Source organism: Elephantulus edwardii, unplaced genomic scaffold (assembly GCF_000299155.1).
Source record: "Elephantulus edwardii isolate Elephantulus edwardi_28Jun2011 unplaced genomic scaffold, EleEdw1.0 scaffold00026, whole genome shotgun sequence".
NCBI classification, from domain to species: domain Eukaryota; kingdom Metazoa; phylum Chordata; class Mammalia; order Macroscelidea; family Macroscelididae; genus Elephantulus; species Elephantulus edwardii.
This window is the reverse complement of record NW_006399776.1, coordinates 7,866,520-7,893,907: the sequence shown is the minus strand read 5'-3', so window position 1 is coordinate 7,893,907 and position 27,388 is coordinate 7,866,520. Positions and strand designations below refer to the sequence as shown.

Below are 27,388 nucleotides of genomic sequence, written 5' to 3'. Positions count from 1 at the left end.
ACAATTCCTTTGGCTCACTTCTACAAAGCATGAGTCGTTATGGTCTCGTGATTGAAAAAGAGAGTAGAAAAAAGAAACATTGAAGCGATTGCTAGCACTTAAAACAGATGCCCAGTAACCCAGAATTGGTCACCATTCTCATTTTCTGTAGTATGTAGTTTGTTTTTTCCCAATCTAAAGTAGATGCCAGTCTCCAATACACTTGTCTGCTTGTTTTGTTCTTTAAGTGACACTAATGATTTTCTTTCAAGAGAACAAAATAATCAAAAAGCCTGATATACTACTTAATCTGGATTGCAGGTGTAAAGATTGTTCAGGAAAAAATTTTAGGGGGGATGTTACTTCTAAATAGGTGGCTTGAAATAGAATGTTGAGCCTGAGAAACGTTAATTGCTTTAGGAGATATGTGCTTACTCAGTGTCAGAAACAAACTGCCTCATAGAAGCTGGAAACTCCACTGTTTCATTCATTTGCAGATTCGTTGACTTCCTTAGTGACAGAGACCTCAGAAAGTCACTCCATGTCACTCTGTGGAATCTTGGTGTCTCTGGGTGAGATGACACGCAGCCCAGGTTCCAGATTCACTTGATAATTTATATTGTTTATGAAGATACCAGGAAAACATTTCACAACTTAGCTCACTAACATTCCAATCTGTTATAATCCTCACTTTTAGGAAATGCTTTATTATTTCCAAAGATAGGACTATTGCTTCACATCCTTTTTGAAAATAGTGACACCTTTACAATCTCAATAACAAGGGGGGGAAAAGTTACAGTATTGAATTGCATTCTCGTCTTGTGTTGTTCTACAGTGAGACATCTAGTTCCTCGGAGCTCCTCAAGGTACTAAGAAAAATGAAAAGACATTTTCCTCATCAATAAAATGGATGAACTTCACAACAACTAAAACTACCCATTCTCAATATATCCATTTATTCAGCAACAGTTAAGTACCAGTTACAAAACAGGCAAGGGACATTGACCAATAAACAATTACAAATGTAAACAATCGCTAAAATAGTTTTACATAAAATGTCAAAACAATCGTGAGAGAATATAAATGTACTTGATGCGGGAATGTGTGTGTGTGTGTGTGTGTGTGTGTGTGTGTGTGTGTGAACACACGTGTATATATACTAAGAGAAGCCATCAGAGCAAGCTACTCAAAGGGACAATATTTAGGATGGACTTTGAAAGTAGAGATTTTGAAATTGGCAGTTGGCAAGGGAGAATAATAAATAGAAGGTTAAGAGTATGAGTGAAAACGAAATCAAACAACAGGTACCTGTATCAGTTACGGTGCTTGTGACTCTAAGAATAAAAACAATGCAAAAGTAATGACTTAACGAATAGGAGGTGTATGTCCAAGGAAATCTAGGCAGGATGGTCTTTAGGGTTGATACACTTCACACTTCAACATCGTGATCTGAGTTAGAAGTCCTTCTCCAGCCCCAGTTTCATACTAAATTTGACTCCCCTTGGGCCGACGAGGAGCCCTAGAGGAGGAGTATTGAGCTGCTAACTGAAAGGTTGGTAAATCAAACTTGCCAGCCACTCCAGGAGAAAAAGTTGTTGTTATCTCCTGTTGGGAACTCAATTGAGGATTATTTTTTTAATGGTTTGTTTTAATAGCAGTATTATTTGTAAATCATATTTCCTATTTATCACTGACTGAAATGGAAAACAGACAAAAAAGTAAAATTACACCTTTAAACTACAATATTATATGTACAATAGTATATGTAAAAAACACATTTACGCAGTGAAAATTGAATAAGGAAACAAAACATTTAAATGTTAAGATGTTTAAGCGTTATATCGCTGTGTTCGGGTTTTTTTGAGGATTATTATAAATAGAAATCTACTTCAAACCAATGGGTCTTGTTTGAACGGAAGAAGCTCTGGTAGTATATCTGTAGAGAGATGCACAGCTTATCCAAAAGCCAAGCTTTTCTAGCAGTTTTAATCCACTGGTAGTTCTGCAGGAGAAAGATCAAAAACGTGCTCCCGTAAGATTTGCAACCTTGGGGAGCTCTGGTGGCCTAGTGGCAAGAAGCTGCACTGCAATCCCGAAGATAGGTGGTTTGAATCCACCAGAAGCTCTGCCGGAGAAGGAGGGGCCATCTCCTCCTGTACCAGTCAGATCCAATTTGACGGTACACACACACAGAAAATAATGAAATTTTTTAAAACATTTAAAAAAAAATTTGCAGCCTTGGAAACCCAAGGGTGAGTTGAGTGGACTCAAAAGCTATGAGTTTGCCTTTGAGCAGGTTGGTTGGAGTTTTCTGGCCAACAGCACAACAAAATAGTTTGTCAGCATTCCTGTTTGTGCCTAAATAAAGACAGCCTGATTTCATATGATATTCCCTGAAGAGCCGAAAGAAAAGTGGTACAGTAGCTAAAACTGTTAGTAAGTATCAGCAGCAGTTCAAACTCATCTGCTTCTCCAGGCAGACTGCCTCTGCAAAGAATACAGCCCTGAAAAACCTGTCAGACAGTTGTTCTCTATTCTGTAGGCTCGCTATGAGTCTGAATTCACTAGTTGTCCACACATTTGGCTTTTTTAGCTTCCTTGGGTTATTTTTGTTTTTCTTAAGAGCAAGGGAAAAACTTCTCCAGAAGCCTCAGCAAATTCTCATTGGTCAGTATTAGGTCGCATGTCAACTCTCAAACGAATCACTGATGAAAGATAGAAAATAAAAACCAAACCAAGCCCACTACCCTCAAGTCCATCATGGCCAACCATCCCAGTCTATAAATCTTAAGTAGAGGACACTACCTCATCTTTATCACAGTAAGCAGCTGGTGGATTTCAGCGATCAACTTTCAATTAGCACTCAATCCATAGGGTGCACTGCACCACCAATGATAATAGAAGACGTCCATTACCTGTTAACCAGGTTTTACCTGCTCCCACTGAGATCAGTTTCCCCAAAGTGTTGTTTCAGTTTTATGGGGACAGATAGAATGTTTGAGAGTTAGCACAATGTCTATCCAAATACTGTCATAATAACATGAAATTATATATAACTGGTAGGGAAATGGAGAGTGGTTCAGTCCTTCTCTGCTGAAATTGACTGGAGCATAAGCATTCTTCCCAAGCCCAAGATTTTGGGTATTTATAATCTGGCTCTTGTTCTTGTTGTTCTTGTGTGCCATTGAGTCATCTGAAAGTCATAGCAACCCTATATACAATAGCTCTGAACCCTGCCCTATCCTAAGCCAGTACCACTGTCTCCAAGATACTTATTCCCAACCCAAGTTACTGTGTCAATCCATCTCATCTAGGGTATTCCTCTCCTACACTGTCCCTCCACCCTTCTGAGCATAATATCCTTCTCCAAAGACTGGTCCCTCTTGGAAATATGCCCAAAGTATGTGAGATGGAGCTTCACAATCCTTGCCTCCAAGGAGCAGCTTGGTTTCACCCTCTCCAATACAGATCTGTTTGTTCTCTTAATGATCCATGGTATGGTCTATACTCTTCTCCAGCACTACAATTCAAAGGCATTGATTCTTCTTCTGTCATCCTTTGTAACAGCCGGCTGAAACCGACCTGCGGGTTCATACGTGTTCTAGAGTGGAACCTGTGCGGATTAAAAGAGGAGCAGGGACACGAGAGATTGGGGCAAGACAAAGATTCCTGATCAAGCCCAAATTTATTAGATGAATTCTGCTATAAATAGGCAGCAGAGTAGGTCGGGCTGCCAGGGAACCCAGCCCTAGGTTATCAGTTTACAAAAGAGAGGGAGGGGCATGCCCCAAGGTGTTGCTTTACAGGTGCTGATTTAAGAGGTAGGCATAGTCCCAGAGATGGACAAGGGTGGCAGCTGCATTTACTCAGGATGGCTTCCTACAATCCTTAGTCCTTGTACAGCTCTCTGATTCATAGCAAGTAATTGCAAAGACTATGGCCTGAATCAGGTGTACCTTAGTCTCTAAATTGACATCATTGCTCTTTAGCACTCTGAAGAGGTCCCTGACAGCAGATTTTCATAATGCAATCATCTTCTGATTTCCTCATTATTGGTGCCAAGAATGTTGATTGTGAAATCAAGCAAGCTAAAATTACTAACAACCTCAATCTCTTTCCATCTATCATGATGCTGCCAATGGGCCCAGTAGTGAGAATCTTTGTCCTCTTGATGATGAGCTTCAATCTGTATTGAAGACTACAGTCCTTGAACTGCAACAAACATTTCAGATCCTACTCAGGTACAGCCAGCAAAACTGTGTCATCTGCATAATGCAGGTTGTTGATGAATCTTCCTCTAATACTGATGCCACATTCCTCCTCATTAAGTCCAGCCTCTCAAATTATCTGTTCTGCATATAGATTGAAAAAGTATGGAGATGGGATGCATCCTTGACACACTCCTTTCCTGATTTTGAACTATTCAGTGTTTTCTTGTTCTGTTCTGAGGACTGCTTTCTGGTCCAAGAATAGATTTTGCATGAGCATAATCAAATGTTCTAGGAGTCCCATTCTTCTCAAATTTAGCCACAATTTGCTGTGATTCATACAGTAAAATGCCTTTGTATAGTCAATGAAACACTGATCTACATTCCTCTGGTATTCTTGGCTTTCAGCAAAGACACAGCTGACATTGGTGATAATGTTTTTAGTGTCACAGCCTCTTTTACTCAGTTTGCATTTCTGAAGTTCTCAGTCAATGTTCTGTTCCAGTCAGTTTTGGAAAATCTTTAGCAGGATTTTGCTTGCATGTGATATTCATGATATTGTTCGATAATTGAGACAATTTCAGATCACCCTTTTTTGGAATGGGAATAAATATGGATCTCTTCCAGTCAGTTGGCCAAGTAGTTGTCCTCTAGATTTCTTGGAAAAATCTGGTGAGTATATCCAGGGCAGGATCTGTTTGTTGAAATATGTCAATTGGTATTTCATCAATTTCTGGGGTCTTGTTCTTTGTCAATTCCTTCAGAGTAGCTTGAACTTACCATACGTCGTTTCATGAAATTCTTACAGGTCAGCTACTTCTCTTTGCCTGTGTGAGTATGTGTACTACTTCCATTTCTTTTGATGCTTCCTGAATCATTCAGTATTCTGTCCTTAGCATCCTTAAGTACTGCAACTCAAGGCTTGTATTTGTTCTTCACTTCCTTTAGCTTAAGAAATGCAGAGGGAGTTCACCCTTTTGCTTTTTTTTGTTTGTTTGTTTGTTTGCCCCTTTTGACGTCCCAATTCTCCCTGGCTCTTAGACACTAGAAAATGAAAATGGATTTTAAAACATTTTAAAAACTGGAGTGTAAATTCTCTTCATATCTTTTGCCCAGTTAGTAATTCGGTAATCAGTCTTTTTCTTGTGGCGGCCCAGGAGATGGTATTGTCAAATGTTCGTTCCCAATGGGTAGGTTTTCTTTTCACCCTATTGGGAAAAGTTTTTGATGCACATGGCCAACAGACACATGAAGAAATGCTCCAAATCACTGGCAATAAGAGAGATGCAAATCAAAACCACAATGAGATAACACCTCACTTCAGTAGCAGTGACAAAGTTTAGCAGGACAACAAGTAACAAATGTTGACGATGATGCGGCAAGATAGGAACCCTCATACACTCTTGGTGGAATTGTAAAATGGTATAACCATACTGGAGGGTAGTTTGGCATTTTTCCCAAAAGCTGAACATAGATATTCCATATGACCCAGCTATTCCACTGCTTGGAATATACTCTGAGAAAATGAGACACAAATGGAGACTTGTACACCAATTTTTATAGTGGCATTATTCACCATTGCAAGAAGATGGAAACAACCCAGATGTCCAACCACAATGGAATAGATTGAGAAATTATAGTACATCCATACAATGGAATACTATGCAGGAGCAATGATTTTGTAAATTATTACCTAACTTGGGAGGGACTAGAGAGCATTATGCTGATTGAACTAAATCAGTCCCATAAAGACAAATATTGTATAAAACCAATATTGTAGAATGAGTATGAGGATCCAAGGGTGAGCAGGGTGGAAGCAGAGGACGAGGATGGGTGGTGGGAGTGTGTGTGCAGTAATCATAGGGTTGTACAATTTGATGGGGGGGGTGAAGGAAACGGGAAAGATATGGTGTGAAAAATAATGTATTCAAACTTTGTAAATAAACCAGTATAAAATTTTAATTTTTTTCAAAAAAAATAGAGTATAAGATGATATGTTATGTGGAACGATAATAATGACTTTTTAAAATAGATAAGTGAATAAAATACTTTTCTCAATTACCTTGCTGTTTCTAATCACATATAAGTTTTAAACCAGATACTACTTGTGATCTTTTTTTCCATTTACTGATAAAGTATTCAGGGCAGTCTCACCTCTAATTAGGAAAACTTGGGAAAGGGAAAACCTGAAGCAAAAACACTATATGCCTTATGGTCCTCCTGTAAGTAACCCTTCAAGCAGTAAGACAGACTCAAGAACGCCACCTTGACTATGAGAGGACTCCTTGCCCCTGGAAGTTCCATCACATAGATTCACATCAGCTTATTGGCATGAAATCTCAATATTTCTAAATTGAAGACACACACATATCGCATGATGTCCTCCAAATTAGTGTTAGTAGGTTTTCTTTCTCCTTTTCCATTCCTGTATCTTCCAAAGCTTCCCAAAGGGATGTAAGTCTTCTGGAAAATATTTATAACATCCATTGGTCAGCAGGAATGTGGATGAGTTCCTAATTGCTGCCTAAATTCTCTGTTTTTTCAAGTTCCACTAGAACCACTGAAAATCTTGAGTTGAGGAAGGGCTTTGTGTCTGAGTTAAAACAGCAATTGGTAGATTAAGGTGCACCTCATCCAGGCCATAGTCTTTGCAATTACTTGCTATGCGTAAGAAAGCTGGGCAATGACTAGGGATGATGGAAGGAGAATTGATGTCTTTGAGCTGTGGTGCTGGAGAAGAGTATTAAATATACCATGGACTGCTAGGAGAACAAACAGGTTTGCCCTGGAGAGGGTGAAACCAGGCTGCTCCTTGGAGGCAAGGATTCTGAAGCTTCATCTGACTTACTTTGGGCATGTTGAGAGGATGGACTAGTCCTTGAAGAGGGACATCATGCTTGGAAGGGTGGAGGGACAGCACAAGAGAGGAAGATCCTCCATGAGATGGATTGATTCAGTGACTGGGGTAACAGGGGGAGGTGTGTTGGGGACAATGAGGTTGGCACAGGATAGAGCAGGGTTTAGAGCTGTTGTACACAGGGTCTATGTACAACTATGAGTTGCAGGTGATTCAGCAGTGCATAACAACACATATCTCTAGGGAACTCTGGTGGCTTAGGGTAAAGAGTTGTGCTGTCAACCCAAAAGCCAGCAAATCCATCAACTGCTCCAGGGGAGAAAGATGACCTCTTGTTTGATTTTCCAGCCACTGAAAAACTTTCTGAGGATCTTCTCTGACTTAAGAGTATGTAAGAGAAGAGCACATATCTTTGATAGGTCCTGAGTGGCACAAGTTGTTAGCTGGCTTGGCTGTCAGTCACCTAAAAGGATCGAGTCTACTCAGCAGTGCCTCGGAATAAAGATCTGGCATTAATCCTTCAAAACCCATGCAACACACTTCTACTATGATAAACATCTGAGTCGACTTGACAGCCACTGGCTATATGTCTGCCCCTTTCTTTAGAAAGTTCTTCTCTCTCACTATCTGGGTTGTCTTTCTACTCTATCCATTCAGGGAAACCAAGAGGAGGAGACCTTTGAATGAAAGGTGTGTCTGTCCTGCCTTTTTGTAGGCTTCTGTGGATCTAGAAGCCTTCATCTAAACTGTATACAATTTTCAAGTGGGCCAGAGAAGCCTGTGTGCCAATTCTCCAAGAACGATTCCATTCTTGGCCATAGCTCCAATAACTGACAGCAAGCGGTGGTGGAAGGGAGGAGTGCATCGTTTGAAGAGCACATTCTGAAATCTTCAGATGGGTAGTGATGAATCATTCCTTATGACTTTCAGGACAGGAATCCGATTTGACTAATCATCCGATAGAAACTTATTTCTGCCTCAAATATCTTAAATCTGACTGCAACAAACAAACGTCTCTTAGGAACACACATGTCATCGTCTAAAGAAAGGTTCTTCGGTAACTGGAAACCAGTCATCTCTTAAGACAGGCGCGCACGCGCACACACACACACACACACACACACACACACACACACACACACACACCCCGCTTGTCACACAACACTCCTACACAAGAAAAGTGAAATTGCTGTTTGGTGAATGTAAACTCGTGGGTGTTTCCAAAAGTTAGGAGTTCTGCCAAGTGTCAGTCCCAAGAGCGGGAGGTGGACCCGAGAGGTTACCCAGGCCTGAGGCTGGAATCCTTATTTGGTGAAACCACTACCTGCGCCCTGATAGGGCCAGCCTGATAGGGCTGGACCAAGCTGGGGAAGGATGGCTGCTGACGTCCCAGCCCGAAGGGATGAATGGAATTCCAGGCAGCTGGAGTCATGCTGGCTTGGGACAGTGGCTTGGAGACCTCTCTTCCAATGACAGAACCACTGGGCAACAGCTCTCATGGCAATGTGTGCACCCACAAATATGTAACCCACAACTCGGTTTAAGGAGCCGAAAAAATGAGAAGAACGTTTAGCGAGGAGAGGGAAAATAAAATGATAGGCAGCGAGTAATTTATTACTCCACGGTTCTGTTCTGTAAATAGCTTAAGACTCTGGGGCCAGATGGTTCTGCAAATTCTCCAGCCGGGAGTCACGTTAAGAAGCACGAGTGGGCACAGAAGCTGTTTTTCAAGACATAATTTCACTTTTGGCTTGAGGGAACTGGATCCGAGCTCAGTTTCCTTAAAACTCTTGACTAGAAAGAGCGCTCGGTCCGCTCATCGGAACTCGCATACCGCCCCCTCGCGGCGAGGAATGGAAGGGCGGCGGCCGAGCGCGCGCCCCGGCGACCGCGCCGGCCCCCAGGTCCTAGGGCCGGACTCCGCGTGCACCTCCCTCCCGGGCAGGTGAGGGGCAGCCCCGGGCGGGGGTCTCCCCACCCCGCCTGGACAGGTGGAGTCCCCAAGCACCCAACAGACATTTTGTTTCAGCACTGGTTTCCCTCTTGGGATGTTTCATCAGGTTCTTTTTTCTTTATGCACAATGAGACCCCTTCCCCAAGCGTCCACCCCCTCTGCCATCATCCAGGCATTCCAGGAGGCGCGTGTGCCTGAAAGCACCCCACTAAGATTGGGGGGGGTGGCGTGGCGCAAGAGAGTGCCGAGCCGGCGCGCGGGCCGCGTGGGCGGCCACCAGGGGCCTGAGAAGTGGCCGGACCCCGCGGGCCCCGAGCCCTGCCTCCCCCTCGTCACTTGCAGGCAGGAGAGCGGTGCGCCAGGAAGCGGGGGGCGGAGAGAGGAACCCAGACTGCCCCCCCTCCGCTTCCTGCCCGGCCGCCCATTGGCCAGAGGCATCCCCAGGAATGCGCAGACCCTTTATAAAAGCGCACGGCCCGGTGCCTGGGCAGCCACTGCTTCCCAAGCCGGCGACGAGTTCGGATTTCCCACCCGGCTTTCGGGGGACAGCTTCCCACTGCTGCTTCCAGTTCCCTGGGCGCACTGCGCGCCCCAGCGTCCCCAGACCCTCGCCACTCCGCCACTCCGGGCTGCTGCTGCTGTTCACACAGGTAAGCTCCCGCTGGGACACCAAGGGACCCTCAGACCTCCGTCTGCCTCTCTTAACTTCCTATACTCTCTCGTCTGGCCTCTGGGCAGTTCTTTTGGGGATACATTCCAGATCCAGCCTAGGGGTTCAGCAGCTCGCCTCTGGCTCGACGCCCCAGAATCTTTGTCTCTCTCTCTCAGGCTCTCTTTAAACCTTTGTGTCATTCCCATAGGGAAGACTGTTTTCACCCGTGCCCTCAGGAGCCCCTTTAAACGACCTCTCTTACTCTTGCTCTTCTTGATTTCCCGAGAAAAATCCCTGGATTGTTGGTCCGTCGGTGCCCCCCAACTTTTAAAACCACAACCCTTTCCCCTCTCTCTCCCATTTTCTTCCTGCGAAATTCTGAGTGCTCTCATTCCCACAAAGTGGAGCCAAAAAGGGAGCCCCAGTTTCCCTGGTCCCATGCCCAGCTCCCCTGGCGTTGCCCACCCTCCTGCCTCTGACCCTGGCTCTGTTCTTCTGCCGCAGGCTCCTTGCTGGGTGTCAGAAGCTCCACCATGGAGCTGGCCTGGGGGCTCGCTCTCTTACTCCTGCTCCAAGTGTGTAGCGCCAACCGCATTCCAGGTGAGTCTGTAATGAATTTGGGGGGGAAGGCAGAGGAGGAGGTGCTGGTAACACAGGTGTTCTAGATCAAGCTTGAATTTCTAAGGGTGCCCCCACCCCCATGCTCTCCTCTTCCATCTGGTCTCCCCTAAACCCAGGCGCTTCCTAGCCAGGTGCTTATTCATCTCTTTCAGTAGTTGCCAAGAGCTTTCACCCCGTTCCTCTAGCCCGCCCCAACCTCACCCCATTTCCAGCCAAAAAAACTCATCGCATGCTTTGTTCCTCCTTTGCAGAGTCTGGGGGAGACAACAGCGTGTTTGACATCTTTGAACTCACTGGGGCTGCCCGCAAGGGCTCCTCTGGCCGCCGGCTGGTGAAGGGCCCTGATCCCTCCAGCCCAGCTTTCCGTATTGAGGATGCCAACTTGATCCCCCCTGTGCCTGATGACAAGTTCCAAGACCTAGTGGATGCCATACGCGCTGAGAAAGGGTTCCTCCTCCTGGCCTCCTTGCGGCAGATGAAGAAAACCCGGGGTACACTTCTGACCCTGGAGAGGAAAGACCGCTCAGGCCATATCTTCAGCATCATCTCCAATGGCAAGGCGGGCACCATGGACCTTAGCTTTGACCTCCAGGGGAACCAACATGTGGTGTCAGTGGAAGATGCACTTCTGGCAACTGGCCAGTGGAAGAGCATCACCCTGTTTGTACAGGAGGACAGGGCCCAGCTGTACATTGACTGTGAGAAGATGCGAAACACTGAGTTAGAGGTCCCCATCCAAAGCATCTTCACCAGGGACCTGGCCAACATCGCCAGACTCCGCATTGCTAAGGGAGGCGTAAATGACAATTTCCAGGTGAGGCCACTGCTCTGAGCCCTGGGCCCTGGGCCAGTTAACCTATAAACCTGGAGCAGGAGGTTCAAAATTGGAAATTTTGTCTATGTACTAGGACAGTGGTTCTTGAACCTTAGGGAGCTTTAGAATCACTTGGAGGACTTTAAAAGTTTTTTATTCCATAGATTTGCAATAGGGCCTGAGAATTTGCATTTCTAACCAGTTCCAGGTGCTACTGATGGGAATATTGGTAGTCTGGGGACACTGAAAACCTCTAAAGGAAACGAGAAAAGTTTTTTCTACAACTCTTAGCTGTTTAAAGTCTTTAAATGTTTCTTATTTCAAATGCATTCCACCTACTTTAATATTGTTTGAAGTGGGCATTTTATGTGCAAATAATAAATACTATTTGATTCCTCGTGGGAACATAGCCAGTCTCAAATCAAATAAAAAGGTTGAGAGAAAGTAGAGATGTGGTTATATGCTGCTGCAGCATCTTTTCTTAAGTTTTTAGATCTTTGTGGCTTTGAAACTCCCACATGTAAGACTTTGACACCAGAAAGTGTCATTATATCCTCTGGACATAGTATCACATTCCACTTCCTGTGTACCCGAGTGGGCTTCTAACTGAATTCTTTGTAAAATAGTGAAGACTTGGCAGAAGACATGAGATTTTTTAAGTTAGTGGGCTGTTCATATTGGCGTGTTGTTTTGGCATCAGGATCTCAAAATGGATCTCTTTCCAACTTTCAGATAATCTGTGTGCTTTTCCTGTTGTAGACAGTGTTCCTCCCCACCCCTACCCCAACCCCACATTTACAAGTAATGTGTGTCCTCTGTCCACAGGGGGTGCTGCAGAATGTGAGGTTTGTCTTTGGAACCACACCAGAAGACATCCTCAGGAACAAAGGCTGTGCCAGCTGTAAGTACCCTTCTATTTTTAGTGTAAATGGAGAGAAAAAAGATAATTCCATCTAGACAATCTAAAACTTAAGCAATGGTGATGGTGGAATTAATCCCCCCCGGCCATCACAGTTATTAGGTGCACAAAATGGACCTCAAAGGGTCTCTCTCTCTCTCTCTCTTTCTTTCTCTCTCTCTCTCTCTCACACACACACAAACACACACAGGCGCGCACGCACGCGGACATCCCCTGACCCCAAAAAGAGTATCTTTTGCAGCTGAGGACTCTAGAACTGGCTGGAGAAACATGTCTTTGAAGATCTTTTACCTTTGTTTTTTGGCAGCCACCAAAGTTGTGCTCACCCTGGACAATAACGTGGTGAATGGTTCCAGCCCCGCCATCCGCACCAACTACATTGGCCACAAAACCAAGGATCTGCAGGCCATCTGCGGCCTCTCCTGCGATGAGCTGTCCAGCATGGTCCTGGAGCTCAAGGGCCTGCGCACCATCGTGACCACACTTCAGGACAGCATCCGCAAAGTGGTCAGTGGCCTCTGTCCCCCCAGCCCCTTAGTTTAAATCCTTTAAGGCTTATCACTGCTGATCCCAAATGGCTGCATAGGAGGTTAAACACTAATGGCCTTTCTCCCTTCTTTAGACTGAAGAGAACAAGGAGCTGGTCAATGAACTGAGGAGGTCTCCCCTCTGCTATCACAATGGGGTTCAGTACATGAATAATGAAGAATGGACAGTGGATAGCTGCACTGAGTGCCGCTGTCAGGTAAGGAGGCCTTATACACTAAAGTCAGAATTGGTGGCACGTGTGTGAAGCCATAATCTCTGCAGAGGTACCCAAATGGTGACACAACGGGTTTTTTTATGTCTACTGGTCTGATACAAAGGTCAGCTTTTAATGTTGTTATGATGCCAGAATTCCATCAAAATGTCTAAGCCCTCAGAAGTATTTTAAAATTCTTAGTTATCCCCTAGCTTAAGAAAGAGAATAAATCAATTCAAACATTCATATACCTGTGGTAGTTCAAATTCTCAGTGTTGAATGTCAGGTAAATAAAACCTTCTTGGAACATTCCTTCCCCCTCCCCCAATCCTGATTTGTATTCAGCCCTGACAAGAGTTCTTTTAATGCAGGATGGTTTGCTGTTCAGGTCACTTAGCCTGACATTGTTGGGCCATAATTGACTACTTAGTTCGAATGGCACTGCCTACAGTTGTTTCTCTCTAGCTCTCCCCCAGGCCAGGGCCAGGGCTTTGGGGGTTGGCCTGGCCTCCAGAACCAAATTCAGTGTAAATACAAGTCACAGATTGCTGGCTGTGGTTGCCAACATCATTAACTTCCCATTCTTTCCCAGTATAATTTAAAACCAGGTTATTTACAGATGAGAAAAGCAATGCTAAGAGAATGTATTTCTTCCCTCAAATAAAATATAAAAATTTAGAAGTCCCAGCTGAATTTGGTGAGCTCAGTAGATTAGACTCAGGAAGTTTGGTGGTTCCCCTGGAATCAACTCTTCATGCACTGTAACTTCCACCTTTGACTGAGAAGCTGTTAAGAAAGACATCCCCACAGAATGGAGTGACAAGCGACTCGCATTAGAACCGCCCTTGCCATAGTAGAAGCTGAAAAACATGACAGACGGGTCTTCCCCTGGAGTCCTTTCATTGGAACATTTATAGCCCTGGCCATGTTTCAGTTCATAATTTAAATTTATGGCATATAAACTTCTCTTTGCACCATGCTTAGTAACCAATCCCCTCCTCCCTCTTCCCTGCAGAACTCGGTTACCATCTGCAAAAAAGTGTCTTGCCCCATTATGCCTTGTTCAAACGCTACAGTTCCCGATGGAGAATGCTGTCCGCGGTGTTGGCGTAAGTTCTTAAAACTGCATAACCCTTGTTCAGTGACTCGGTGAGGTCTGCATCCATCCTAGCCAGCTGAACAGAACACTGGAACCCCACCTTGTTGCCATCATGTGTTTTCATTCTGGTTCTTACTGTGGCAGCTGGTTGACTGACAACTTGTCTGCTGTAGAGCCAATAACTCCAGTATGACTGAACCTTAATTACCCATCTGGATGACAGTGCAGACCATAACAATCTTGGTACAGCTTGTTGATTCTGATTTTATACTTTGAGGCAAGAAGGGATGAGTAAGTGGCAGCAAGAGCTCTAAGCTGACTGTTTCAAGGATTTGACCTTGGAGTCACAGAACTAAGGAAATCTGCTCATCAAGGAAATGGCTTGGCTTATGGCATAGGCACTGGATTTAACTGGGCCTTAAGTTTTGCTCCTTTTACCTGCAGGAATGGGAGGCCTGACCAAATAACAACAGTTTGACTTTCAGGGCAGTTAAAAAAAAAAAGTCACTATATATTGCTGTATCACCTTATACCTGGTTTTGTTGCCAGTATAAAATCAATCACTTTGCTGAGACAGTAGTCAATGCAATAGGTACAAATCTTAAAAATAATTCATCACAACTAAGGAGAAAGAAAAAAAAAAGGAAAGGAGCACTTGGCTACACACACACACACACACACACACACACACACACACACACACAAAACATATGCCATAGCTCAGAATAGCCAGTCTCATCAGAGTGCCATGTTCTGACGTGTCTGCTTCAAACTATAATGATCATTTGTAGATCTCTTTCTGCTCCACACTGTCTTGTAGTCTCAGTTAAAGGGGAAAAGGGTAGCTGGAAGCTAGCAGAGTTCTGAACTTGAACCAGGGATTGCTGGGAAATTTTCCAACTAATGGCAAAGGAAAACAAATTCTCTCTCTTCTGTTTGGTACGATTCATTGTGATCATAGTCATGGTGCCTGGGCAGCTGGTAAACAAACACATTCTCCTCTTGTGAAAATATGTGCAGTGAAGGCCCAAAACACGAGGGTAAGAGGAACAACAAATTGATTAACCTCATGACCTAGTTGGAGCCAAAGCCAATAGCCACTCAGCTGCCTTCACGCTCATATGTCAAACACATGCTCTGTGGTTCCTCTGAAAGTTAGAAGGGGCTCATGTACGCTGCCCCATTCAGTATTTTTGAAAGCCTGAGGCTGGAAATGCCAGCCCAGGTATCAGTAAGTTGGTAAAGGGAAACCCAGAGGAGAGAACAGTTAAAACAAGGAGTAGAAACTCAAACAGTGCGAAGAGTCAGCAGTACTGATCTGGAAGAAGCATCCCATGATCCTAGAGTTGTAAAAGCAAAATAACCTCCTAGTGATTGGTCTAAGAATTCTATTTTCACCTTTTGGCCAGGGAAGGAAGTTGTTAAGTCTAGAGGATAGCTTGTCTTAATAACCATGCACTGAATGACCTCGTTTCTCCCACAGCCAGCGACTCCGCAGAAGATGGCTGGTCTCCGTGGTCTGAGTGGACCTCCTGCTCGGTGACCTGCGGCAATGGGATTCAGCAGCGTGGCCGCTCCTGTGACAGCCTCAACAACCGGTGTGAGGGCTCCTCCGTGCAGACACGGACCTGCCACATTCAGGAGTGTGACAAGAGATGTAAGCACCTTGGCCCCTGAGGAATGTGAACAGCTGACCTTCCCTGACTGTCAATGCTCAGAGCAGCACCACAGCAGAGAGCTTAACAGGACAGGTTTTAATCTCTCTGGACTCACCTCTGCAACCTGGAGTACAGCTTATAGAACGTCATAGGGTTATTTCTAAGATTTTTATTTAGAGAATGCAGCTAGCATTTATAGTAATGTTAAGATGACTGTGTTTTAACTTTATCCTGCAAAGACCACTAAACATTATCTGTCCTCTGGCTGAAAATCCATGTTGGCATTTGGTATGTGGCCAGGAACCGATTCCTGCCACGCACTAGACTTGGATACCATTGCCCACCATGGCCTGAAGCGCCCCTCTCTGCCCTCAAGGATGGCTGCTGTTGGCGCTATTTCCAACCAACCACATGTGTCGTACTTTAGTTAAACAGGACGGCGGCTGGAGCCACTGGTCCCCATGGTCATCGTGTTCCGTGACGTGTGGTGATGGCGTGATCACGAGGATTCGGCTCTGCAACTCTCCCAGCCCTCAGATGAACGGGAAGCCCTGTGAAGGCGAAGCCCGACAGACCAAAGCCTGCTCCAAAGATGCCTGCCCGAGTGAGTATCAGCGCTGCTATGGGGCTGAGCGCAGGCGGCCACTGCCCCGCTGTGCCCTGCAGCTGAGGGTTATGTGGGGTGAAGGCTACTTCCTGGAGAAACAAATAGAAGCAGAACCCTGCGTGCTCAGCAGCTTCTAATAGAAAACAGAAGGAGGGAGGGAAAGCCTTACTTCAAACTCCCCTTCATCCCACACATTCTTCCCACTTGTCAGGGTGGCAGAAGTTTCTCGAATCGGCTTAGAGGAATCTTCTGTGATAGATACGGTTTTTGGAAACCAACCTCACTTTGGGCCTGTGGTTCATTCTCTTACAGTCAATGGAGGCTGGGGACCCTGGTCACCCTGGGACATCTGCTCTGTCACCTGTGGAGGAGGTGTGCAGAAACGTAGCCGGCTCTGCAACAACCCCACACCCCAGTTTGGAGGCAAAGACTGCATTGGTGATGTGACGGAAAACCAGATCTGCAACAAGCAGGACTGTCCAATTGGTGAGCCTTGTAGCCCAGGAAGAAACCACTTACTCAGTCTGCTGGGACTAATAGCACAGTCAGTATTCAAAGTGGTTCCCAGTTTGAATGCCTTGAATGATTCTTTTAAAATGCAGGTATAGAACATTATCACAGTCTAGCTGAGTAGCAAAGCTAGACCTTATTATGCCTCACACTGTGTTGTTAGTGTGTTAGTTCTTGACAAGCATGCAAGAATCAGGATCCTAAGATAACCATTTACCTCTCTTGCCTTGTCTCAGATGGATGTCTGTCCAATCCCTGCTTTGCCGGGGCCAAGTGTACTAGCTACCCTGATGGCAGCTGGAAATGTGGCGCGTGCCCTGCAGGTTACAGTGGAAATGGCATCCAGTGCAAAGATGTTGATGAGGTGAGGAACTGATGGCTTAGAGTCACAACATCTCAGAAAGCAGCTCACCCTTCCTAGTCATTCTCCCATGGCAATGTTCTCTGAGGCTAACTTGTCCTTTCTTCCACAGTGCAAAGAAGTGCCCGATGCCTGCTTCAACCACAACGGAGAGCACAGGTGTGAGAACACGGACCCCGGCTATAACTGCCTGCCCTGCCCACCCCGCTTCACTGGCCCGCAGCCCTTTGGCCGAGGCGTCGAACATGCCACTGCCAACAAACAGGTACGGTAGACTGGCTGCGTCGACTAGAGTGGTGGTGCCTCCCACTGAAACAATGAGGAGAGGGAGGAATGTAATTTATTACATACGTATAAAAATAAATTTCAAATTAACCAAGGAAGGAAGATGAACATACAATCTAGTTTTAGAAATATGACTAGGAAATTTTTGGGTCAGGTCAAATGGGAAGACTAGGCTTCCATATTTGAAAATGTTGCCCTGAAATAATTTGTGTACAGATGAATTTGTAAATGCCTGTGTCCTGGGTGACAGAATGGAAAAAGAGAAAGCAGCGTTTAGCCTGTAGCATGAAAAGCACCAGGGGAGAGTTCTAGAAGGTAGCCCATATGCTCCGACAAAGCACCTCCTTGGAGATAACAGGGCTATGATTCATGGTATGGCAGTCTCTGGGTTAACCTTAGGATGTTGTACTTTCAGGTGTGTAAGCCCCGAAACCCCTGCACGGATGGGACACACGACTGCAACAAGAACGCCAAGTGCAACTACCTGGGCCATTACAGTGAGCCTATGTACCGCTGTGAGTGCAAGCCCGGCTACGCAGGCAACGGCATCATCTGCGGGGAGGACTCGGACCTCGACGGCTGGCCCAACGAGGACCTGGTCTGTGTGGCCAACGCTACTTACCACTGCAAAAAGGTACAAGCCACCTTCCCTCCTGCACCTTTAGAAAGAAGTCAGCATTGCTTGTACCAAACAAGCATGCCGGGGCACCTTTAGATATTCAAAGCTTAAAGTATCAAAAGGCAGAGACACACTAGTTTTAATTAGTACTAACTTGGCACCAAGAACTTGAATGAGGCGAACTCTTTCAATGATTGCACTCCAAAGACAGTTCCTTTGTTCACAATGTCTAGAAAGCAAAGAGCACTTAGACAGTCTGAAGAAACACAAGAAAGAGTTTTATTTAGTGTATGTGTGTATACACTATAAAAAAAAAAAACACAACCACCACAACAACCCATGCTGTTAGAGAGTAACATTGCATTCTTTTTCTACTTGGAGTGTCTGGGTGTCTGCCTCATGTGTGAGCTGAGCTGAGGAAGGCAATGTCAGCTGTAACGTGCGTCTTCTCTTTTCCAGGATAACTGCCCCAACCTTCCCAACTCTGGGCAGGAAGATTATGACAAGGATGGAATTGGAGATGCCTGTGATAATGACGATGACAATGATAAAATCCCAGATGATCGGGTAAGAACAAATTGCTTCCCTCTTTCGTTTCATCTTCTCTATTCAGCAGCTGCCTAGTAGTCTGAAACACTTTAGGATTCAAGGAAACTTTAGTGTTGCAAAGACACACACACAAAAGAGCCCAGGCTGGTATCTAAGATAATTAGAAAGTATTCCTTGTATTTCAATCATTTTAAGTAAATAGATACTGCCCAGAAAAATTTTAAATGAGGATTTATGTTTTTATCACTAGTATTTGTTTTTAATTTTTCACTCTTAGGAAATTAAGACTACTGAATAAATGGTTCTTTGCTGACTAGGCTAATGGTGACACACAAATTATAGTGAAAATGCACTTTGGGCATCCCGAGAATTGAGATGCCAAGATTACATTTTACATCTTACTGATTTGTAACCCACAGGAATCCATTTTTTATTTATGTCCTAGTTTTTATCTCAGTTGTGATCCTTTCACACGGAGGACCAAATTAGAATATGCACTAAGTGGAAACAAATTAGTGCAGATTTCTGTGGGCCGTTTGAGGCATGAACTGGTGTCACTGGCACTGTTGTAAGTGTCTCCATTTCTTCTCTTTACCAGGACAACTGCCCATTCCATTACAACCCAGCCCAGTACGATTATGACAGAGATGATGTGGGAGACCGCTGTGACAACTGCCCCTACAACCACAACCCGGATCAGGCGGACACAGACAACAACGGGGAGGGAGACGCCTGTGCGGCTGACATCGACGGTGATGGTAAGGCGCTCCCTGGCTGCACGTAGGGCCCTAGGTTGTGGCAGTCCTGCTCCTTGGTCTTCCACTTGCTTGAACGTCTCTCCAGTTGTATTCGTATGCAGTCAGGCTGATATGACTCAAGCCAGAGGCTTCAGCTCTTCTTTTCCCCTGTTCTCTGTAGGTATCCTCAATGAAAGAGACAACTGCCAGTACGTCTACAATGTTGACCAGCGGGATACAGACATGGATGGGGTCGGAGATCAGTGTGATAACTGCCCTCTGGAACACAATCCAGATCAGGTTGGTGGGCTCCTCTGAGTCGTTCATAACGTGTTGGGACATCTCCTTCCAAACTATCCATTTCACGGTCACAGTGTTCTCACAGCCAACTGCAGTACTTTCATGTGCACGCCCTGCACATAGTCCACAGAGCTTTAACATGAAGATCTTGTACCTTCAGTCTTGTCTTCTAAAAAATGGCCAACAGGACTTGCCCAGCATGGTCTATCTTTGATAATTCCCTTCCTGACTGATTGTCCTTACAGATTGTTGTTGTTGTTAAGTGCCATCGAGACGCAGGTAACTCATAGTGACTCTATGAAGGAGAGTCCTCAACACTTGTGCCCTACAGATTAGATGTATAAAAATCAAACAACTAAAAAACAACAAAGTAATCAATTCCTATCCTACAAATTTCAGGAGAAATTTATGCAGTTTATGCAATTAACTGCCTCTGAAAATCCACCAAAAAAAAAAGTCCACCAAATCAGCTATGGGGCAGCTCTGAGTTGATGGTACACAACATCAACAACATCATACAAAGTAACTAATGTGCTTTAAAAAAAATTGCTATTTTCCCATAATAAAATGGCCCAGAATAGAAGCTGACATGTCACCAATTTCACAACTGAAATTTCAGGTAAAATAATAAAAGTCAAACATGGAATTCCATATAACATCCAACATACTTAGTTCAGCTTCCACTCATTCTTCATTAAGAATTCTTTTTATTTCATTTATTAAAGTTCTATATTTCAAAAATAAACAATATTTCAAATCTAAACATTCTTTTCAGATTATCACATGAAAATGGAGATCAGAAAGAAAAGCTTTAAATATAAATTCTTTTTGCAATAGCATGCAAATAAATATAAAACCCCATCATGGACCAGATGAAATACTGGAGAATTTCTAGGAGCATCACTTATGTTCAGCATTAATGGTTATCTCTACCATTTACCTTGGTTCTGTTTCCTGTTCCAGCTTGACTCTGACTCGGACCGCATCGGAGACACCTGTGACAGCAATCAGGACATTGACGAAGACGGCCATCAGAACAACCTGGACAACTGCCCCTACGTGCCCAATGCCAACCAGGCCGACCACGACAAAGATGGCAAGGGAGATGCCTGTGACCACGATGACGACAATGATGGCATTCCCGATGACAAGGACAACTGCAGACTTGTGCCCAATCCTGACCAGAAGGACTCGGATGGTGAGTCATGAGAGCCACTTTGGAAGGGAGAAACCAAAGCCATGAGGCTTTCTAGATGCATGAAATGAAAATGGACCCAAAGAGAATAGACATAAGGAAGAGACTAAATGGAAACTTTAATAAGACAGTGGATTTCTGGCTCCAGTGTTAACAGCATTGCAGAATTTCACACAACCTCTTGCCCTTTTTGACCACAGGTGATGGTCGAGGTGATGCTTGCAAAGATGATTTTGACCATGACAGTGTGCCAGACATCGATGACATCTGCCCTGAGAATGTTGATATCAGTGAGACTGATTTCCGCCGATTCCAGATGATCCCTCTAGATCCCAAAGGAACGTCCCAAAATGACCCTAACTGGGTTGTTCGCCATCAGGGCAAAGAGCTCGTTCAGACTGTCAACTGTGATCCTGGGCTTGCTGTAGGTAAGTCATCAGTCCTAAAAAGCTAATAATGTTCCATAAGTAGGAAAGAAGCAAAAATCATAAACTCTGCCAGCTGCAGGTTTTCATGTGGGGTCTGGTGTCTTCCAGGCTATGACGAGTTTAATGCGGTGGACTTCAGTGGCACGTTCTTCATCAACACCGAAAGAGATGACGACTACGCAGGATTTGTGTTTGGCTATCAGTCCAGCAGCCGCTTCTATGTCGTGATGTGGAAGCAGATTACCCAGACCTACTGGGACACCAACCCCACAAGGGCTCAGGGATACTCGGGCCTTTCCGTGAAAGTAGTGAACTCCACCACGGGGCCTGGCGAGCACTTGCGGAATGCTCTGTGGCACACAGGAAACACACCTGGCCAGGTGAGAAGCTGTTGAAACAGAAGGGACTGTCTGCGGGTGCTTGTTTAGCACTGGGGCTGCTGTGCTATGACTAGGATTGCCAAGGGAGAGTCCTAGGTATAAAGGTCTCTCGCATCACCAACCGTAGCACTAAAATCTGCTGTGCTTTGTAAAAACACAGAAGGGGAGGTGGCTGTGCCCAAAAGTTACCCTTCAGATCCAAAGGTAGCTTCAGCCCTGCTCCTTTCTGTTTCAGCCTTAAATGTGCATTTAAGGGGATACACCAAATCAAAGGTGGTCTTAGAAATAAATCCTACACTGCAACCCTCTAATTTAAGTCATCTTGGTGCCTTTTGGGCACTGTTTCTTATGGAATGAAATATAAATCTTCTCACTGGAGCTGTTTCAATATTTCCTTTTCCTTCAGGTGCGGACTCTGTGGCATGACCCTCGTCACATAGGCTGGAAGGATTTCACTGCCTACAGATGGCGTCTCAGCCACAGGCCAAAGACAGGCTTCATTAGGTAAGATTGCACTGGTTACATTTCACTTACAGCCATGTTTATGGGCAAGAGGGGGGAGATGAAAAAGTGGGGTGCCACTAATGGTTTGTGTTTTTTCCTCCTATAGAGTTGTGATGTATGAAGGAAAGAAAATTATGGCCGACTCAGGACCCATCTATGACAAAACCTACGCTGGCGGCAGGCTAGGGTTGTTCGTCTTCTCTCAAGAAATGGTGTTCTTTTCCGACCTGAAATATGAGTGCAGAGGTAGGAATGATATTGCCAGTTGATGTACCTCTAATTATTTTTTTTAAATATTCCACTGCCACCAAGTCAGTTTTAACACATAGCAACCCTGTAGGGTTTCCTAAGACTGTAAAACTTTACAGAAGTGGACCCCATCATCTTTCTCCAACAGAGAGGCTGGTGGGTTCAAACCACTAGCATTTTGGTTAGCAGTCAATTGATATATCTACAGTACCATCATAACTGCTTCCAAATACATGTGAATTGTGGAATGTGAATTTTAGGAGTCTGGCTTGAAGACTGTTCTTAGAGACAGTGCTATTTTCATTTTGCTTTTGAGCCCACAAAAATGAAAACTAAACAACTCTTGTTTCATAAATGTAGCTTATGAAATATGAGTCTTTAACAAAATGTACATACATTGTTGTCAGTTGCTATCCAGACAGCAATGCCTTTAAGAGTATGTTTTTATTTATTTCATGTTTGGTTTTTTTTTTTTAATTTAACAGATTCCTAATCCTCAAACTGTTGATCAAAAGAGTGATCATAGCCAATGCTGGTGTTGCACCTTCTGGAACCGAACCATGGGCTCAAGAAAGCCCCAGGATAACTCGTCCCTTCTCCCTTTTTTCTCTGCTTGCATCAGTGTGAGCTCCTAGGACATATGACCTGCCTCAAGAAAATGCAACTTTCAAAAACAAACTCTGCATTTCCTCTAACAAATGAGAAGACATCTTTCCAGAGCATAAACAATTACTTTTGGCTTGCTTTTTGGAAAAGCACAAGCATCTCCTTGCTTCAGCTGGAAAGATGCCTGCTCCAGTCTGCACCTGTCACAGAGCAGGGCACTGTCCAGAGGCCATGTCTGAGCGCTGGACTCAGTAGCATTTTCAGGCATGTGAGAGAAGGGAGGACTCGGTAAAATTAGCAAACAAAACCACCCCTGACACACGCCCTCTGGAATAGAGGCAGCAGGGGCCAAAGCACTAAGGAGAAGGTGTATGCCTGAGACATGATTGTATGAAGAAAAGACGCAGAACTGTTACATGCTCGGTACTAATCATTTTCAGGGGACTGAAAACTGTTGTTGGATTTCATGATGCTGACCAGTGTTAGCTGATTAACCCACATAAAGAGGCACTTAACGTAGAAGCAGGGAGGAAAAGACTGGCTTCTGGCCTCCCTCCCGGGCCCCTCCTCTTACATATCATGGGCAGTGGCGAGAATAGGGAGCCGACATGAAACCAGTGCAGGGCAGTGCTGGCTGCTATGGCCTGGTTACACTGAAATTGTCGGCTTCATTACAGATGTAGCTTGTGCAGGTGTAGCAGGAAAAAAGGGGAAACTCTACCATCTCAGTGAGCACAGGGCTGCCTCCCAGAGGCTGGGCAGCCGTGCTTGTATTTTTATGGTTAGAAAGGCACAAAATTATCAACCTAACTAAAAACATTCCTTTTCTCTCTTTTTTCCCCTGAATATCATGGAAATTTTCCATTTCTCTCTTTTGGACTCTAGATTTGTTTTGTCTTGTTTTACAATCGCTTTACAGTGTAAAATATTTATTTTTTACATATTCTGGAGAATCTGACTGAAGGACTATTCGTGGACTAGGAAGAAGCGTAAACACTATTCATATCATCCTTGTTACGAGTCTTCATGACTGTAAGATTGTAAATACAGATTATTTATTAACTCTGTTCTACCTGGAATTTAGGTTTCATTTGGAAAGTATTTGAGGTCGGCTAGTGGAGGCTTATCGGCTTATCTTTCCTAAGAATGGCACATGGAGAGGCTGCCTTTCCACTTTGTGCTAAGAGTGAATGATTTGAGATTCCTTTTGTTTTGTTCTAGGTTGAAGGTCCCCCCCCCCTTTGTTATGTCTTTACAAAGAGAATTGATGGTCATACATTTGCAAGTATTTTTAGATTTCAAAATAAGCCCAAGGCCTTTACATACTCTTTGACTCCCATCCCCTGTGCCTATTTCCAGGGAGAAAAAAGCATACACCTTTTTTTTTTTTTTTTCATTTTTCCAAAAGAGAAAAAAATCACAAAGGTGAAACTTATATACAAATATTACCTCATTTGTTGTGTGACTGAGAAAAGAATTTTGGGATCAAGCAGAAAGAATTTAAGTGTCTTAACAAACTTAAAGCTACTGTAGTACCTGAAAAGTCAATGTTGTACATAGTATAAAAATTCTTTGCAGAAAAGTATTCCCAATAAGGAAATAGCATTGAGATGTTAAATACAATTTCTGAAAGTTATTTTTTTCCTATCATCTTGTATACCATTGCTTTATTTTTATAAATTATTTTCTCATTGCCATTGGAATAGATATCTCAGATTGTGTAGATACGCTATTTAAATAATTTATCAGGAAATACTGCCTGTAGAGTTAGTATTTCTATTTTTATAAAATGTTTGCACACTGAATTGAAGAATTGTTGGTTTTTCCTTCTTTGTTTTGTCTTGGTTTTGTTTGTTTATTGCTTTTTACTCCAATTTTTACTATTTGCCAATACCTTTTTCTAGGAATGTGCTTTTTTTTGTACACATTTTTAATCTCTTTTACATTCTAAAGCAGTGTAAGTTGTATATTACTGTTTCTTATGTACAAGAAACAACAATAAAACATATGAAAATTTATATGTATACTTACTGTGTTCATGCTTAATTGTTCTCTGAAAAGTATGTATACTTTATGAGGTATGTGCAAGTTCCATTCTTAGACCAACATAGTGTACACAAAAGAAATTGTATACTAAGTTAAAGTAGCACGGTTCCTCTATGACTTAAGAAAACTAAGTTATTTGGGCCTAGGCTTAGAATACACATTTGCTGGATTTGTTGAATAAAAGAATAAAACAAATGAGCCTGCCAGCTTGAAACCATATAAAAGAGAAATTACCTCAAAGACATAGGTCTCTCTAAAGATACCATTTCATATGTATCTTTTTGAAATGGCATTTATTGATTCCTTCCCCAAGTCCAATTCTGTCTCTAAGAACAATAAAAGCAGGTGAGAAGCATATGTATCCTTTGGCATTGGGCAGACAGCAGGATGGCGTGTAGTTGAGAAGCTTGAGAGTATGACGGAGGAATTGTGCTTAGAAGGTTGAGACAAAAATTTTAAGTGCCACCTTTGGAGATAAATAATATTTTTATGATTTACCAAAAACAGATGTCTAGAGTAATGGAGAATTTGAAAAGAATCCTAGGGGGAAAATATATATACCAAACTATTTTATAAAGAGGAGATCAAACTGTCAAAATGATCATATCTTGATTTCTGATAGGCTAACAATTTCTAGTATAGTAAGAGTTGTTCTGTTATACATAGGGTTTTCAGAGGCCTGCTCTTTTGGAAGTAGATGACCAATCCTTCCTAGGCTATCTTAATCTCAACGCTCAGATTTAGAGTAGTATCTGACTGAGAAGTATTTTATGGAAAAAAAGGAGATGAAGGATATTTCCCAATTGTAGAATTAACCATTAGTTTCAGTGTTGTCCCCGCTCTTAACACAAATGTCTTGACCCACTTATTTCCCTGCTCCTCTATCCACCAGCATCGCCTTCCTCTCCCACCCACTCCCTTCAACACCTATCTCCTGGTGTCCAGCCCTAGATCTGACAGCTTATATCTCAAGCTTTATGGGCTTCTGTGATTCCAAACACTTCAGCTGCTGACAATTTCTTATGCTGTGACCAGTGTCTCTTGCGTTTAGGGGTAAATGTTGCCCAAGCAAAGGTGATGTGTCCTGTAGATCTGGACTGTATGAATTGTTTTCCTGGTCCGAGGGCCTCGACCTGCCAAGCCTCTAGGTCGCATTTACCTGTAGGGTGGGGGTTGCTGAAGTCCCCCCCACTGGGCCCTCTCCTTCCCTTCTGAAAATTTCTATTCCTCACCTTCCACGTGTGCCCACCAGTTCCTGGAGCCGCCTTGACCTGCCAGACCTCTAGCTCGCATTTACCTGAGCTATGAGCCACAGGCGACTCGCAGCACATAACAACAACAGTATATAGTAAGAACAGAAGAACCAATCTTATGGGCAGGGTAAAACTTCTGGTTTTAAGGTCCACCTAATACTTGGGACCTCTGGTGGCTTCCTGAGTAAAGAGTTGAGCTGCCAACTCAGAAGTAGGTGATTGTAATCCACCAGCTACTCTGTGGGAGAAAGATGGGTGATCTCCTCTTGTCAGATTTATAGCCTCATAAATCATGGAGGGTCAACTGTGAGTTGGTTCCAAGCATATAACAACAACAACAACGAACACTATAAAGGACAGCAAAATGGGATTTTTCCCCCTTTCTGATTTTTTTCCTTGCTTATTCTAAACACACACCTCTCTGAGGTTGCATGAAACATATAAATTCCCTAACCATTCTCTAACTCTCAGGTAAAGCAGAGCTGGCAGCATTAGTAGTGGGTGTAGAGTTTGGAGAACTGCTTGTGTAAAGGAATCAGAAGCAAATACATTGTTTTGTCTCAGAATAGCTCAAATTATTAAGTACAGAAGGAGAATCCATAGCACTTTAAGATGACAGGACAAAAGTGACTGAGTATATCAAGATGAGGACATAAAAAGGGACTAAAACTACAACTTTTTTTCAGGGCATGTTCTATATTCACTCTGAAACTGACCTTCAGATCAACAGGCTATAATGAAATAAAAGACTTGTTAAAAATTAAAACTACATCACTGAGGTAATTGCTTGTTCCTCTAAAAAGAGTTTATTGTAGTTTCAGGGAGAGTTAGATTGAAGGGCAATAAACCTTGGATCCTATGGGGAATTTACAATAAAAGTAGTACTAGTAGTTTCCAAAGGATCATAGAAGAAAAACCTCAAATTGGAACCTCCCAAATGCATTCTCAAGGTAATTAGCATTTTTTTTTCTTCCATAATTTATCTTCACTGTCTTGTTTAAGGGCACCTAGGCACAGAGGGAAACTTTAAAATGATGGCATTTAACTTTAAAAGATCAACTTGCCTTTAAATCAATGTGCCTTTCTTTGGTGGCCTAGTGGTAAAAAACTGTGCTGCAATCTGGAAGAAATGAGCTTTGAGGCCACCAGCAACACTGCAGGAGAAAGATGGGCAATCTCCTCCTGTGCCACTGAACTGCCACTGAAAATCCACCAAGAGAGGAAGCTATGGGTCACAGACACATGCTCCGAAGCCA

At 43.7% G+C, this 27,388-nt stretch overlaps 1 protein-coding gene across 1 annotated transcript; it reads left to right on the top strand.

Annotated features, from left to right (window-relative positions):
- The first annotated feature begins 8,961 nt into the window (after positions 1-8,961).
- THBS1 (thrombospondin 1) lies at positions 8,962-24,020 on the top strand. Its single transcript, XM_006883030.1, has 23 exons — positions 8,962-8,989; positions 9,604-9,648; positions 10,155-10,250; positions 10,523-11,085; positions 11,911-11,986; positions 12,312-12,511; positions 12,627-12,749; positions 13,762-13,855; positions 15,329-15,502; positions 15,931-16,107; positions 16,423-16,596; positions 16,857-16,984; positions 17,094-17,246; positions 17,682-17,900; positions 18,345-18,452; positions 19,033-19,192; positions 19,353-19,471; positions 20,435-20,669; positions 20,867-21,094; positions 21,203-21,474; positions 21,881-21,978; positions 22,085-22,224; positions 22,713-24,020. Exons 3-23 carry the CDS (start codon positions 10,184-10,186, stop codon positions 22,718-22,720), a joined length of 3,516 nt encoding a protein of 1,171 aa, XP_006883092.1. The 5' UTR covers positions 8,962-8,989; positions 9,604-9,648; positions 10,155-10,183; the 3' UTR covers positions 22,721-24,020.
- Positions 24,021-27,388: the final 3,368 nt, after the last annotated feature.